Source organism: Ptychodera flava, chromosome 18 (assembly GCF_041260155.1).
Source record: "Ptychodera flava strain L36383 chromosome 18, AS_Pfla_20210202, whole genome shotgun sequence".
NCBI lineage: Eukaryota > Metazoa > Hemichordata > Enteropneusta > Ptychoderidae > Ptychodera > Ptychodera flava.
Genome location: NC_091945.1, coordinates 25,219,183 through 25,233,897, shown reverse-complemented (window position 1 = coordinate 25,233,897; position 14,715 = coordinate 25,219,183). Strand labels below are relative to the sequence as shown.

General features: G+C 37.3%; 2 protein-coding genes across 2 annotated transcripts; one reads left to right on the top strand and one right to left on the bottom strand.

Annotated features, from left to right (window-relative positions):
• The first annotated feature begins 3,282 nt into the window (after positions 1–3,282).
• Positions 3,283–12,583, top strand: LOC139117238 (uncharacterized). The gene is made up of 5 exons (XM_070680185.1): positions 3,283–3,707; positions 4,000–4,204; positions 4,662–4,835; positions 8,630–8,715; positions 11,678–12,583. Exons 1-5 carry the CDS (start codon positions 3,489–3,491, stop codon positions 11,741–11,743), a joined length of 750 nt encoding a protein of 249 aa, XP_070536286.1. The 5' UTR covers positions 3,283–3,488; the 3' UTR covers positions 11,744–12,583.
• Positions 7,843–13,278, bottom strand: LOC139117239 (uncharacterized). Its single transcript, XM_070680186.1, has 2 exons — positions 13,181–13,278; positions 7,843–8,525 (listed from the first exon to the last, which is right to left on the bottom strand). Exons 1-2 carry the CDS (start codon positions 13,204–13,206, stop codon positions 7,946–7,948), a joined length of 606 nt encoding a protein of 201 aa, XP_070536287.1. The 5' UTR covers positions 13,207–13,278; the 3' UTR covers positions 7,843–7,945.
• Positions 13,279–14,715: the final 1,437 nt, after the last annotated feature.

Genomic DNA, 14,715 nt, shown 5'->3' with positions numbered 1-14,715 from the left:
TTCTAATCTTGCTATACTGCCATCCTTTCTGTCTGAATTGTAGCCAATACAGATGTAAGAATAAGATACATAGTAGTTTTCTTTCTCGGTAGGTTCTCAGTATAAAACAACAGCTGCTTATTACCCTGCCTTTTTGATCAGTACTTGTACTATCTTTTTGAATTTTACCCGACTACAACTTAACTGTATAGCTGCTATATTAATAACAAGACTAGAAACAACTTACAAAACCAGTTCTATTAGTTTGACATTTAGATCAACTAAGTCGTTCGTGCTAGCCTGAAAAGAGTCGAAACACGATTTATTTGCCGCAGGAATTTGTAGCGATTTACGCTAAACGGAAAAAATAAATAGAAGAAACAAAATCAAGTAAGAGACAATGTGATAACAGATCGATCGATCAATCTGTCTATCTATCTATCGACCAGTTTATCGAAACGATCAATCGACTGATCATTCTATCAATCGATCTATCGATTGATTGATCTATCACTATCAATTGATAAACCCATCATTCTATCGATCGATGTACAAATCAATTTATTAATCGATAGATTGATCGATCGATAGCTCTATCGATAGAGTGAATGATCGATCCATCTATAGATCGGTCGACCTATCTATCTATCTATCTATCTATCTATCTATCTATCTATCTATCTATCTATCTATCTATCTATCTATCTATCAAAGGATCGATCTATTCTCCCAACGACTCGCCTATTCAGATACGTTATCAGTTAATTGATACGTTATTGGTTGTTTTGATGCGGTATCGGTTGACTTTACTACGTTATCAGTTGATTTAATGTGTTATCGGTTCATTGATACGTTATCGGTAAATTTGTTGATACGTTATCGTTAGGAAAAATTACTACGTTATCGGTTAGAAAAATTACAACGTTATTGTTCGTTACTACGTTATCGGCTGTTTTGATACGTTCTCGGTAAATTTTTACTGCGTTATCGGGTTTGATATGTTATCGATTAGTTACTAGGTAATTGTTTGTAACAAGCCCTGCTTCTTCACGTGCCAATTTTCAATAACTCCCTTTGCCCACATGAAATTTGTTTTGCATGATCCCGTACAATAACAACACGCGTGCACGATCTCACGCAATCAACCACATAAATATGTGTATGTGTGTGAATGTGTGTGTGTGTGTGTGTGTATGTATGCGCGCGCAGATAGATAGATAGATAGATAGATAGATAGATAGATAGATAGATAGATAGATAGATAGATAGATAGATAGATAGATAGATAGATAGATAGATAGATAGATAGATAGATAGATAGATAGAAGGATAGATAGATAGATAGATAGATAGATAGATAGATAGATAGATAGATAGATAGATAGATAGATAGATAGATAGATAGATAGATAGATAGATAGATAGATAGATAGATAGATAGATAGATAGATAGATAGATAGATAGATAGATTGACAGATAGATGTATCTGGCAAATGTGGTATTAGTATTGCACAAAAAGTGTTAGTTCACTAAACATGGACGTCTATTGGGAGGACAGTAACAAATTTTGTTTCGATACAAAACCAGCTCTATCTGTGCATTTACATATGCCTTATTATTGATATGAATGTGTTTGGCTACATTACGGTGATTATCAGTGTATGCATGTATAAAAAATATAATATAGGAATCTTATTCAAATGTGTTCATTCACTGTGATGTGGGCGTCTATGGGCAAAATAATAACAAAGCTTCTACAAAAATGTCAATATCTGCGCAGTTATATATGTTCGATTATTGATATGTAAATATGGACGAGGCTAGATTAAGGTAGTCTGAACTGCATTATGAATTATTGTAAGCGACTGATACAGCAAGTGATCCCTTGAGCTGATGATGCTGAAGAGATGTTGATAGTATTGAAAACTTCGATACCATCTTACCTGTCAGATTGTTTGTGTGGTTGGCCCTGAGATCTGCGGTAAAAGCAGCCGCGAAGAAACCGCGTCTTAAGAAAAGATACTTATTTCCAAATATGACAATATCTTGTAGTTTACGGTTAGCAAAATTGTATCCAAGAGACTCCCAGAATCGAGTTTCCCAGGTAGCGTACAGTATATCGTTTCCCTCTACCGTCAGGCCAAGCAACGTGTATCTTTTCATATAGAACACTGTCTTTATAATTCCACCACTGTTAGGTATTGGCTCCTCCCATGAGTCGCCATCATCTGACCAGACGTACAAGGAGTGGTCCTCCCCTACTCCAATCAATCCCTCGTTTACAGCGACAGTTACACCAATCATGCAACATGAATTTGGTATTGGATCCGACCAATAACCATTTATTCTACACCTAAGTCTCCCGTGTGTATCCACAGCGACAAGACTACTGTCAGGAAACATATCAACGTTGGTTATTTCTTCGATGTCTTCTAGTTGTAGTTTATCGTGTCGGGTACTGCCTCTGTATAGTTTGTAGTCGCTCATGACAAATAGCAGTCGATGTTCCTTAACATATGCAGTACAAGAAGTGTAACATACTATTATGAATGTGTGTATATAAAAAATGACAACTTTTGACATAATTCTAAATAGTTAAATTTAGGTTCAATAATAATCTTTACGGCCCTGATACGGGTTTTGCGGACCGAGGTTGTACGGCGGAAGGGCCCGAGCGTGCGAGGGCCCGTACGCCGTACGACCGAGGTCCGCAAAACCCGTATCTGGGCCGTAAAGGTTTTATCATATACCTTATTGAACGGTTGTGATATGTTTCAGTATTTATCAATAAAATTTTGTCAAAGTTATGGGCGTAAATTAAAAAATAAACATGAGCCACGCAACTTTGCGGATTAATATGTACGATTTTGTCATTTGTTCAGTTGTGGAATGCGTCGTGAGCTTGTTCTACATGCAAACGCCAATGTCACTACAGAATGAGCACAGATGAGTAGTTGATCCTGCTCGTTAAAATACACTTTCTTAGCAAAACATTGAGAGGAACACAGGTGTACGGAGTTGCCGGTGTACATGCATAGAGAGAATGGGAAGGTGTGACACGGTTTTGCCCTCCGGAATGAAAAAGACAATAAAAATCCATGTATATCAACACATGCAGTCAAAAAACAACCTTCCTCCGACAGATAAATACCTTTGACGTTTAATGTCCAACCCTGAGACGTGTTAATCGTTATTTAGTCTCTCTTTTGGCCCTAAATTCCTGGTTACGTACATCCTCAGGGTGTTATACGTACGTCAGCCATTTTGAACGAGACAAATTACCCATGGTTCAGCGCGCAAAAGTGATGAACTCGTGACCTTTGCACGATCAAAACAAACGTGAATCGCGGGAATAGGAGTCGTGGTCTATGCATATGTGTCGAAATCTTGCGATGGAGACCAAAATACGCAATGCTGTCGACCAGGGCCACAATATTTTTATTCTTGGCCAGGCAGGGACCGGCAAAACGCGCCTCATTACGCAATTATGCCGACGTAAAGGGTCATTATGTGCAATGACCGCAACAACTGGTGTGCAAGTCTCCTACCAGGCGGACAGACGATCCACCGATTTTCAGGTGTCATGGACGGCCGCTTCACTGACCATGAATTGGCCAGGAAAATAATACATGAACCAGAAATGAAAGAAGTCAAAATGAATATTCTCAACACCGAACTTCTTGTTATAGATGAAGTTTCAATGCTATCGGCTAAGATCTTTCTTCAGGTAAGCATCATTGTTTGTACTCCATGTGATCATGGATTTAAAGACATCCATGATGTGATGATGTGGTTGGCTCCGAATATTTTGCTCGTAAAGCTTTATTTTGTTTACATTCTAGTTTTATGTGTCGTACATCCCACCTAAGAAAACACTTTGGGTAGGTGTTGGGGCCTTGGGGAAGTCTTTCATACAGCTGTTTTTGACGTGATAAACTTTCTACCCCCCCCCCCATATTATGGTGTTTTTGTCATAATGATTTAATTTATTAATGGCCATAATTTTTTCTATTTGTTAGATTGAAGCAGTTTTCCGTATGGTAAGAAAATCCAGTCTCCCTTTCGGTGGAATGCAAGTCGTTTTAAGTGGTGACCTTTACCAGCTTAAACCAGTGCCAAATATTGCATACAATGATCCTGGCTGTATGTTTATCAAAGCCGAGCAATTCAAGAACTTAGTTCCACACTGTTTTTTCCTTTCTACAGTTCACAGGCAGACTGAGAGTGAGTTGATATTTGAAAGGTAAAATATTTCCATGTGCAGCGTGCATCAGCCTTCTGCACTTTTGGAGCTGAACGTTTCACCACTTTACCATAATGATTACCGGTAGGCATTATGAGAATACAGAAATTTTGCATTGACTGATCGTTTGTTCACCAATGTGCCCTCTCTAAGCCTATTTGACGCGATATGACCCATGAATATTCTCACTTATACCAAAAAATTTTCAGTTGAATAGGAAATTATACATTGTGACTCACCGGGTGTGACTCAAAAAATTCACAAATTTTTCAATGGACTATAAAGTTTCCCAAAATGTCTTTTGTTAGAGGGCACACTGCTGTTCACTCTGATACTATTCCATATTACTGTTTATTTACTTTGGTTTGATGTAGTATGTTACATTATTAATAATTGGTACCTGTAATGGATCCATCCTATATTTCCTATCATTTACAGATGATCTGATTGAAGCAATTAATCTTTGCTGTCGAGGTGAAATTAAAAACTCTGTAACAAATTTACTGAAGAGGCTTCAACGGCCCTTGCCTCCAGGCGAAACACCGGTGAAACTTTTTGCACTCAACTATGATGTGGATATTAGCAATGCCAATCACCTAATGGCAATGGAAGGTAAGAATGATCATGAGGTAAAACAGCTTGCACCACTGTTATGAGTCTGATAGGAAAAACATTAAACAGCATGGCCCTATCTGTTGATAATGTTTTGATAGATATATTGAAAACAATACTGGGTTTGTCATACTGGTATGGACTGTTCATTCATATACGTGTAAGGATGTATGATCACAAAGCTGTCAACTGTCATCATAATTTTGAATTACCGTTAGTGATTTTTAAATTCAAGGATGCTTGCACATTCTCATCATACACCAGCACAAAATAAAAATTCGAACAGTAAAGATGCTTAATATAAAAGAAAGATGTTTTAATAAATTGAGTAATATATTTGTTGCCAATATTACTTTAAACCCAAATCCCACAGTATTTACAGTTTCATTAGATTGAATATTTGAATCTTTGAGTGTTATCAATTTTTTTTCAAACTTTATAAATCATAGGTTTTGTCTTGTGCAAGTGAAGGGGAAGTTCAGGCTATTTTTTTTATATGTGCTAGTTTTTTGGTCGCTTAATCTGTAAAAGCCATTTTCACATTTTCGCCATTGCAACTTGCGTTATTTTTCACAAAAAAGAATAAAGGCAGTGATGGTAGTTGCAGTTTAGGGATTCATCAACATAATGTATGTTGAATCATGTGGAAAAAAGCACCAAGCTTGGCGTTTTTATAACGTGATGTAGCAGGGAACATCTGTTGATGGATATGGCTTTGTCTATTCACTGACTTTCACTGCTGTGCGTATTTTCAGAACGTAAACAATAATTATGCAAATACGCATAGCCTGGTGTGAACTTGAATGACACTGCCTTACCCATCGAAAGATGGTCCCAACAATATCACCAGATGAAAGCGCCAAGCTCGGCACTTTGTGACCATAATCTGCAACTTCCTCCACTATTTTTATCCGTTTTTGTAAAAAATCAAGTGAGTTACAAATGGTGAAAATGGCTTTTCTGGATTAAGCGACTACAAATTTAAGTTAGCACTTATGTAAAAATAAGCCTTGATGAACTTCCTCTATAAAGAAAAAAATGAGACAAATTTTGACCAATTTGCAGTTGGCTTGGGCTAACAGATATAGAAAGTCTGCTCATGTGTTTACAAATGACACAAGGAAAAACCCAACAAAAAAATGCTGAATGAATTCAAGAACTAAAATATAAACTACTAATGACTTCTCGATGACCAGTACAGAATGTATATACACACCATACAAAGGCAGTATCGAACATCAACATATACATGTAGAACTGCACAGTCCTTTGTTATGTTTTCTGTAAGTACATCCTTACGGTGGTGCATTCCTCACATAAAAGTTGAACGGTTTGGCTTTAGAGAGCCCTGCATTCGATTTTCTTCCTCGGGAGATGGATGTTTGGCCAAGGATAACCGCATTCACTGTTTTACTGTAGGTCATGTAATTGGGATTGGTGAGATTACCATTGTGTAGACCTCTTTGTTGGCAGAAGTGATTTTCCACTGGATCAGAATTGAACAATGCTGGTATGATGTAGCTCCCAGGATAAGCTTTTAAATGTTGTTCACACACAGCCAGGAACCCAAGAATGAGTGAGTCCAGATCATCTAAACATTCATTCGATGGCAACATTTTGGAGCTCTTTGCTTGTTGGCCATTCTTATCAGAGAGGACAGAGGTACGCCATTTGGAGAACCATTGGTGTGTATTCTTCAGGGCATATAACCGGTCATCTGATATTGAAGTTACTGGTCGCCGATCACGGAAAATTGCAATCAGTGTGCTAGTTTGCTTCAAGAGAGAAATGGTGCTGTCCAGATGAGTACCATTTGTCAAACCTGACTGATATGTCTCCATGAGGTGCAGCATGTCATCGTTTAACATGTCCTCTGCTAAGTGATTCCTCATTTTGTCAGCGTTAGTGGGGGCCAGGTGTGTGTCTGTAATCTTGTGATAGATCGGCCTGCTGTTTACATCACGGTCCCAGATGACAGCACTTTTCAGATGATCCCATAGGATTTCTTTCCCTTCATAGATGAGGGTGCGTGTGTGCAAATGCTTCACGTGCCCACTGCTTAAGATGCTGTTTCTCAGTTTCTTTACATCATGGGAGAAGTCCTGAACATGTACTATGTTTGTGGTTGGGTCCACTAAATTTGGGCTGGTGTATTTTGAGTCCAGTGGCAAACTGAGCGGAAAGTTAGATTTAATAAATTGTCTGTTCTCTTGTCCTCCATCTTGCATGATGAAATCAACGTGAAATGACCAGTCATTCAGCTTTGCAATAATATCCCATATTATTATATGGAGTTCAGAAGCCTTAACTCCACACGTAGGGAAATGGCACACAGGGAAACGAAAGCCAGTATAGCCAATGAAAATAAACTGTATCACATCTGTAGCAAGTTTTCGAGTTACATGCCCATCTTTCAAAATCAGCAGATTGAAAGCTTCATCACCAAGGTCAATCCAACCAATTAATTTTGGCTGACCTCCACTCACTGATAACACCAGATCCTGCTGTATTTTTGCCTCATCATGAATAAGACCTCCAGCCCAGCCATGTTTTGGGATTTTAGCTTCCTTGGCTGCGTGGTACATCCACTGGAATACTCTATCATCAATGCCAGCTGATTGTGGAATCCAGTTCTTATAGCGTGCTAATTGTCTGCCTGAAGGAAGTATTAACATGTTACTGTCTTTTAAGTCATTGTAAGACTTCGGACTCCTTATCCACAAATTCAAACATAAACTAATGACTTCTTTCTTCCAACGCCTTTGATTGGGTGATTTGCATTGGACAGCATCATATTGGCTTTGTAGAAGTACTTTCATATCTTCTGGTGCATCTTTGAAAACTGAACTGAGTATGGAACTTATGTCTTTGTGATCTTGACCATCAAGGTTTAAGGTATCCTCTACATCAAGGATTTCTGCTGCTTCCACATCTTCCTGAGGAGTTGATTTTTTTGTCTACCGGTATGTTGTTGTTTTTATATGGTCTGCATCGCACTTGACAAACATAGCATGTTTCTGTTAATGCACTCCATTGTACGACTTGGTTACAATCATGTGAACGTAAAGTCTTGCATGATGAATTTTCATCACCCTGTATGGAAATATGTTCTACTCACACTTGGAGGAATACTGCATTGAGTGTCCATTTGTTGTCAGTTTAGCAGGTAGTCCTGTACACACCTTCACTTTGTCTACCAGGGACAAGATCTCTGGAATTGTGTCTTTGCTTAGAGTGCACAGGCTTGAATCAATGTCGATGGCTCTCAAGTCCACATTTTTGCCCCTGATACTCAATTCCCAGTGGTCTCTGTAGATATCAATTTGTTTGAGAACTATATTTCCATTACTGATGATCTTTGAAGGAATGGCTAACTTGATGCAATCACTGCCACACCTGGGTAAGACAATTGCTGTGTCAGGTATATACTGTCTCATGTCATGTAGGGAAACACTTTCATCGTGATGTGAAGAGTCAGACTTCCATGTTATTCCTCTGTACAAATTGACTGTTTTCTTTGTAGCTTTGTCCCTTGTAGTAGATACAACAATGTTTGGAAATATCTTCTTGAGAGTTTTTCCAAGCGATTTTCTCATATTGGTGGTGCATGCTGTGGCTTCCTCAAATCTAGACCATAACTTATCTGCCCGTACAGATCCCATGGATGATTCTTTCATGGTTTCCTTCAACCTGAGAATGAGAAATAGTTTTTTTAGTGAAATAACATCTGTAGATTCAAATACACTGTAGAGGAAATACTAATAATTGTTTGCATCAATACTCTACTCTTGTAGGTGAAATGAAGTTGTTTAGAGCTGATGATACAGGTGAAATCAAACTACTTTCAAAATGTACTGCGCCAAAGACTCTTCATTTAAAGGTGAGTGCACCTATCATCTTGATCACAAATTTGTCATCCAACCTTTACAATGGCCTACAAGGTCAAGTTATTGATCTTGATCCACACAAAGTAACAGTGCACTTTCCATCCAGTCAAAGAACTGTTTCCCTGAAGCGACATGATTTTAAAATATACTGTCCCCAGACTCAACAAGTGAAAGCATGCAGGAAGCAATTCCCCATCAAGTTGGCATTTTCATGACTGTACACAGATCTCAAGGCTTAACTCTGGACAGAGTTGAAGTTGACTGTCGAAACATGACTCAGCCAGGTCAGATAGGAGTAGCTATTGGTAGAGCAAAAACAAAACAAGGTCTCCGAGTACTCAACTTTAGCCCAGCTCTAGTGTCGAGTCAGCCTGCCTTCATAGGGGAGTTTTATGACAGTGAGCAGACACCAGCGGAAGAAGACTTGGCATGTTGCAGGAAGGAAATAATACAAGAAAACACAGATGTTGATGTACAAATAGTAGAGGTTGAAGAAGAAAATGAGCCACTCACAGACGAGCAGCTAGATGAAACTATGCATGATTTTGAAGAGCAATCATCAAATGACAATGATGATGCAGCAAATGATAATCATGATGATGAAGACCAGTGTGAAGGTGATAAAGGTTCTGATGCTGGAGTCAAAGATGGAGGAAATTTGCCTGATGATGTACTACCAGATCATGCCTTTTTTCAGTGCCATACTTATCAACAGCCATTGACAATGAACAAAATGTATTCAATGCTTTGTTGTCCTACCTGAGTGGTGAAAAGACAAGAGTTGAAGTCTTCTGTGCAACACTTTGGCACAAAATAAATCAGGCATATATTTTGTCAACGTCATCTGCCAAGACAACACTGAGTAACAAACACACTACTCAGCTGTACAGAGAAATTGCAAGTATTCTGCAAAGTGATCAGTACAAGCAAAGTGTTTGTTCGCGCTGTTCCAAGTTGCAAAGCCATCATCTCACCATTTTCGTACTGCCTTTTGCTTGGCCAAGCACGTCAGAGCTAAAGTGGTAGAGATGCATGCTACTAAGATAAAGGAGAAATCACAACAAGAGAAAACCCAGGAAGTGAAGACATTCAAAGGATCAGCTGCTGGACGGGGAAGATTAGATATATAGGTGGATGGTGTGTGGCCACATTGAAATATCGGAAAAAACAGAATGTCATGAGAATACTGTACAATCGAAGATATGCAAGGAAGATAGCGAAATTGGATACAGAAGTAAAGTATTTGGAACATCTCACTGTGACTGAAGATAGCTTAAGAAACTCTACAGATCCAGAGACTCTGATTGAAACTAAAAGAAAACAGAACCTAAGAGGTGGTCTGACCAACATCAGTGATGACACCTTCCATTTCTTTGAAGATTTGGACTTAGCAGTGAGAAAGTTGGAAAATAAGAACAACATATCTGTTTATGGTCAGTATCTATACCAGCATGTATTTGAGAAGCTTATGCATGAAGACAGGCTATTCAAGCACTGGACATCTCTTTTCCGAAATATTTCGTGCCAAACTTCATATCTGTACTCAGAGGATAAATATGATGATGCCAGAGACATGGACAACTCACAAGCAAGAATTCAGGATGGAAATGATGCCAACGAGGATGAGCAGCCTAGCATAGACACTGATAGCATGGTGCAAGGAAAATGTGACAGTGATAGTGAAATTGATATTGATAGTGACAGTGATAATGATAGTGTTTTCCAATATCAACAGCTTGACACAGTAGTCAAAATTCTATATGATGAGGTAATTAAGAAATATATTTTAATGTCAAGTGCTTCCTTTAGAAAGGAATATCTGCGAGACATGAAAACAACAAAGGAAGAAGCTCATAGGAAACAAATAAGAATGAGTAAACCAGAAAGATTGGGTGGTAAGAAATACTGTGTTACAGCCAACACTATAGTCATAATGTTTCATATGCATGAAGTTCTGTTCTTTACGATATTTAGTAATCAAATCTTATTACACAATCATGTCAACAAAATGCATTTGTTTTACAAGGTATTGTGTTCTACTTTCTACACCACTACCAGCACTACTACGGATCACTCCTCCATCCATTCAGAAAGCCAGTGTTTATTCTCAAGTTTGGTAAAAAAGTAAATTGACAAATTTATGTAATGTAATGATACTTTCACAGCTCTATGGGCAAAAAAACAATTTATATAAATTCTTTAATATTCATGAACAAAATATATGAGCCTGAAAGTGAATGGATGAGTCGATCACTATCTGTATTTAAGTACATTGTTATTGCATGCAGTTGGCTAAAGATCATCACATATGACCACCACATGTTATCTTGTATAATTTCCATACATGCATTTTAAGTAGCATTTATTATTTGCATGAACAATGCAGATTTGGAAGTTGGCATGATTATTGAATATGTTACCTACAATATTAATTTACAACATTATATTTTGAAGCCAAGAGAGCATATTTTCATTAATTTATCCAGAAAAAGTACAGATAACTGTATTTCCCATGAATTATTTTTATTGGATAAAATCGAACTTTGTCTATCATTTAGTTTTCATGTCTTATAACTTATTAAGATAAAGCTGTATCACAGAAAAGGAAAATGTTGACTTCATTTGAGTTCCAGTCTGCAACTGTGTTATTATATATTAAGAGTAGATATAGAGTGAAATGTCCAGTCTTTGCGGATGCTCCATGTCCTATTGGTAAGACCATAGAGCGCCTGTTGTATATGGACTTTAAATTGTTTTTTTCTCCATGACTCTGTTTCTTTGTAAATACTAATATTTTGTATCCATTTGTCAGGAAAATATGTTATTGCATGAGCATGATTTGTTCACATTCTGTTATGTAAAATATTTAAATTATACTGATTTCGTCAGCAGGAATGTGGTTTTATACTAGAAAAAGAATTCTCTTTCAATAATTCAATTCAAATTCTCTTTCAGGAAACATGCAACCATCAGGATCTGCTGTCACGACACGAAGAAGTCAACCTAAAAGAAGGAGAGTAACAAAGTGGCCGTGTGGAAAGTGTTCGGATAGCTGCGTGACTGAAAGTGTGTGTTGTGATATGTGTAATAACTGGTTTCACTACAAGTGTGTAGGCGTCAAAGATGATGATGATGTGGAAAATGAAACTTGGTATTGCCCTGGATGTGTTTCCTCTTGAATTTGTAGTTCATGTTAGATTTCTCAAGTGAAATTTACAACAAATACATCTTTTGTTCGGTAATAAAATAATTATGTTGAACTTTACAATTTTTTCCCATCAATTTTGTTAGTATTTTGTCAAGTAAAAGGTAGAATGTGTAAATGTGTTCTTGTAAAAGTTGACCTAGGAGGCAAAAGTGATTATCAAAAGACTGACACAGCATTATATTATGAAGTGTTATTGATTTATTTATTGTAAAGGGGTCAAATTGCTGTGAAAATGGACTGTCTGCATACATGTGCACAGTAATAATATGCAGCTGGCATCCCATATGTTATAATTTACTTAAAACAAAAACAATATTGGCTTCACATATAGTCCTCTGACCATCTGTGAAACTTGAAAGCTGAATACTTTGGTCTTGTTTTCTAAAAATAAAATAACCCCCCAGTATATCATATATTGATGACTCCATGAACAATGCAGTTTGCCCAGATTCAAGTTTAAAGTTAACTTCCATGACAGTATATTGTTTGTTTTAGTTATATTGTTGATGTCACTAAAACTTATTAAAACTTGTATGTGTTTAATATCCACTTTTTCATTTTAATGGTAAAATAGGCAATGTTATTACTGAATACAGTACTTTGCTTGGTTAATTAAAAAGAAATGGAAAATAAAATACAAGTTTTACGAGTTATGTGGTAATTTTGTTTTTTGTTTTTTTCAAATTCCAATTGAAAGTACAGTTCTCTCAGGAAGTTCTGGACACCCAGTACATACGCTTACCAAAAACAATTACGGTATTGTAGCAACTGAACTAGTAATCAATGTAGTGTAAAGCATTTCCAAGCAGGGGTAAATAATAGATCTGAGCCAACAAAATTATGATGAATATCAGTAACCAAATAGCCAATTTTGATTAACAAGAACAACTGGTGTCAAAGCCTGCCACTACTTTTATTTCAAGTGTTCTGTATGATTCAATTTGCAACACACCTTTTCTGAATTGATAGTGCACATGTTACTTTGGTGCAGTGAAAAAAAGGAATAAAACATGTTACTGTTGAGCTTATGTTCAATACGAGGGGTGAGAAAAGCTGATAATTTTACTGGGAATTAGTTTGAAATCTTTTGCGAAAACTTTTGCAATGAAGGGAGATTAGACTCACTTTGGCACTGTTCAGTCTGTTGAAACAAATTTGCAGTAAATTGCAGGCATTGGTCATGGATAAAAAAACAGACGAAATGAGTGAATAATGTAAGTGTGTTATGAAAAAATTTCTAAAATACTTACCAACTAACAATGGTAAACTTTCCCATGACTTGAGTTCGTGCAAAACGCAAAGCTGGACGATGTGTACACCAATACTTGAAGCCCGTTTGATAGTGGATTTAAATTTAGCGGTTGCGGGGTCACGGGTTCATGTGGAATGCAAATGAACCCGCACTGCACTATGGGAAAGAATGTAGTTATCAAAATGGCTGCCGTACGTAACAGCCTGATGAACGGGGCTACCAGAGAGTTTTCGGCCGATATCGAGACTAAATGCTAGTTTGCATTCTTGAAACTTAAGCGTTAAAGACAAGAGGTATTTCGATATCGGTGTAGACCTTTTATTTGACTGTAAACCCCGTATTTTATTGTATTTTCATTCCGGAGGGCAAAACCGTGTCACACCTTCCCATTCTCTCTATGCATGTACACCGGCAACTCCGGACACCTGTGGAGAGGAGACTATCAAGCACTTGTTTTAAACCAATTTTGATCGGAATAAGATTCGAACTGTCTACACTTTGCTTCAAAACTACGAGCGAAGCACATAGAAACGGGTTCGAATCTCGCGCTGACGTGCTTTCGAATGGAATGTACGTGGATAGCAACGCGCGTAGCAACGACAACGAAAACGTTCGAAAATGCGCGCACACTACCTTATTTGGGCAAAGTGTGCCTGGGCGTGATACGGCAACTTATTACACACCTGTAAGAGCGCCTTTTCCCATAGGTTTACATGGGTAGGTGAATCTAGGTATATGATAAACACATTTACGACTCTCGAACTCTTTGTAAGCACTAACAAGTTGATGTAATTTTTAAGTATTCTGAACATCATACGAAGTCATTTCTGTGTTGCAAAATAAATAAATGTTCATGTAAAATGTCTCCCTTGTTCCTCTGTCATATCAGCATAAATGTTATGTCTTACTGCTTTAAGAAAAACGTAACAAAAATCAGTTGTCTGATATCACAGAAGGAATGGACGATAGAACTTAGGCAAACTTGTATTGACACAGAAACCTTAAGGCTACTATAGTAGAAAGGTCACAGCAACGAAAAAATCAGTGTTTGGCAAATTTTAACTTTAACAATATAAGTTGAAGCTGTATATAACATTTCTGAGGCTAAATCACTTGTCATAGCGAAAGCATTGTCATTAGATAGTCATTTTCATATTTCAAATTGGTTACGTCTAGATATGTGCACACTAAAAAGGAAACGCTATATACACTTAGGCTATTACCGTCAACCATAAATAGAATAATCAGTGACAACGTTATATTGAATTTCTTTAATGTATGTATGTATGTATGTATGTATGTATGTATGTATGTATGTATGTATGTATGTATGTATGTATACACATGTAAGTATGTATGTATGTATGTAGAGATACATGATGATAGACAAAAGGTAAGATAGAGAGAAGGTGGTAGAAAACTCTCTTACTCTGTGAAATACTTAATATACTTACTCCATTAGCTTCGTCGTTTCCACTGTCACTGCTATCTGCGGTAGTATGCAATGATTAAATGGGTGGGAAATATCATTAC

What these genes read in the sequence shown, in the direction of transcription:
- LOC139117238 (XM_070680185.1), top strand. Translation starts at nt 3,489, where the DNA reads ATGTGCAATGACCGCAACAACTGGTGTGCAAGTCTCCTACCAGGCGGA. An exon ending in CGGCTAAGATCTTTCTTCAG is followed by an intron (nt 3,708 to 3,999) that starts GTAAGCATCATT and finishes TCTATTTGTTAG; the next exon opens with ATTGAAGCAGTTTTCCGTAT. An exon ending in CAAAGACTCTTCATTTAAAG is followed by an intron (nt 8,716 to 11,677) that starts GTGAGTGCACCT and finishes ATTCTCTTTCAG; the next exon opens with GAAACATGCAACCATCAGGA.
- LOC139117239 (XM_070680186.1), bottom strand. Translation starts at nt 13,206, where the DNA reads ATGGGAAAGTTTACCATTGTTAGTTG. An exon ending in AAGTTTACCATTGTTAGTTG is followed by an intron (nt 8,526 to 13,180) that starts GTAAGTATTTTA and finishes TCTCATTCTCAG; the next exon opens with GTTGAAGGAAACCATGAAAG.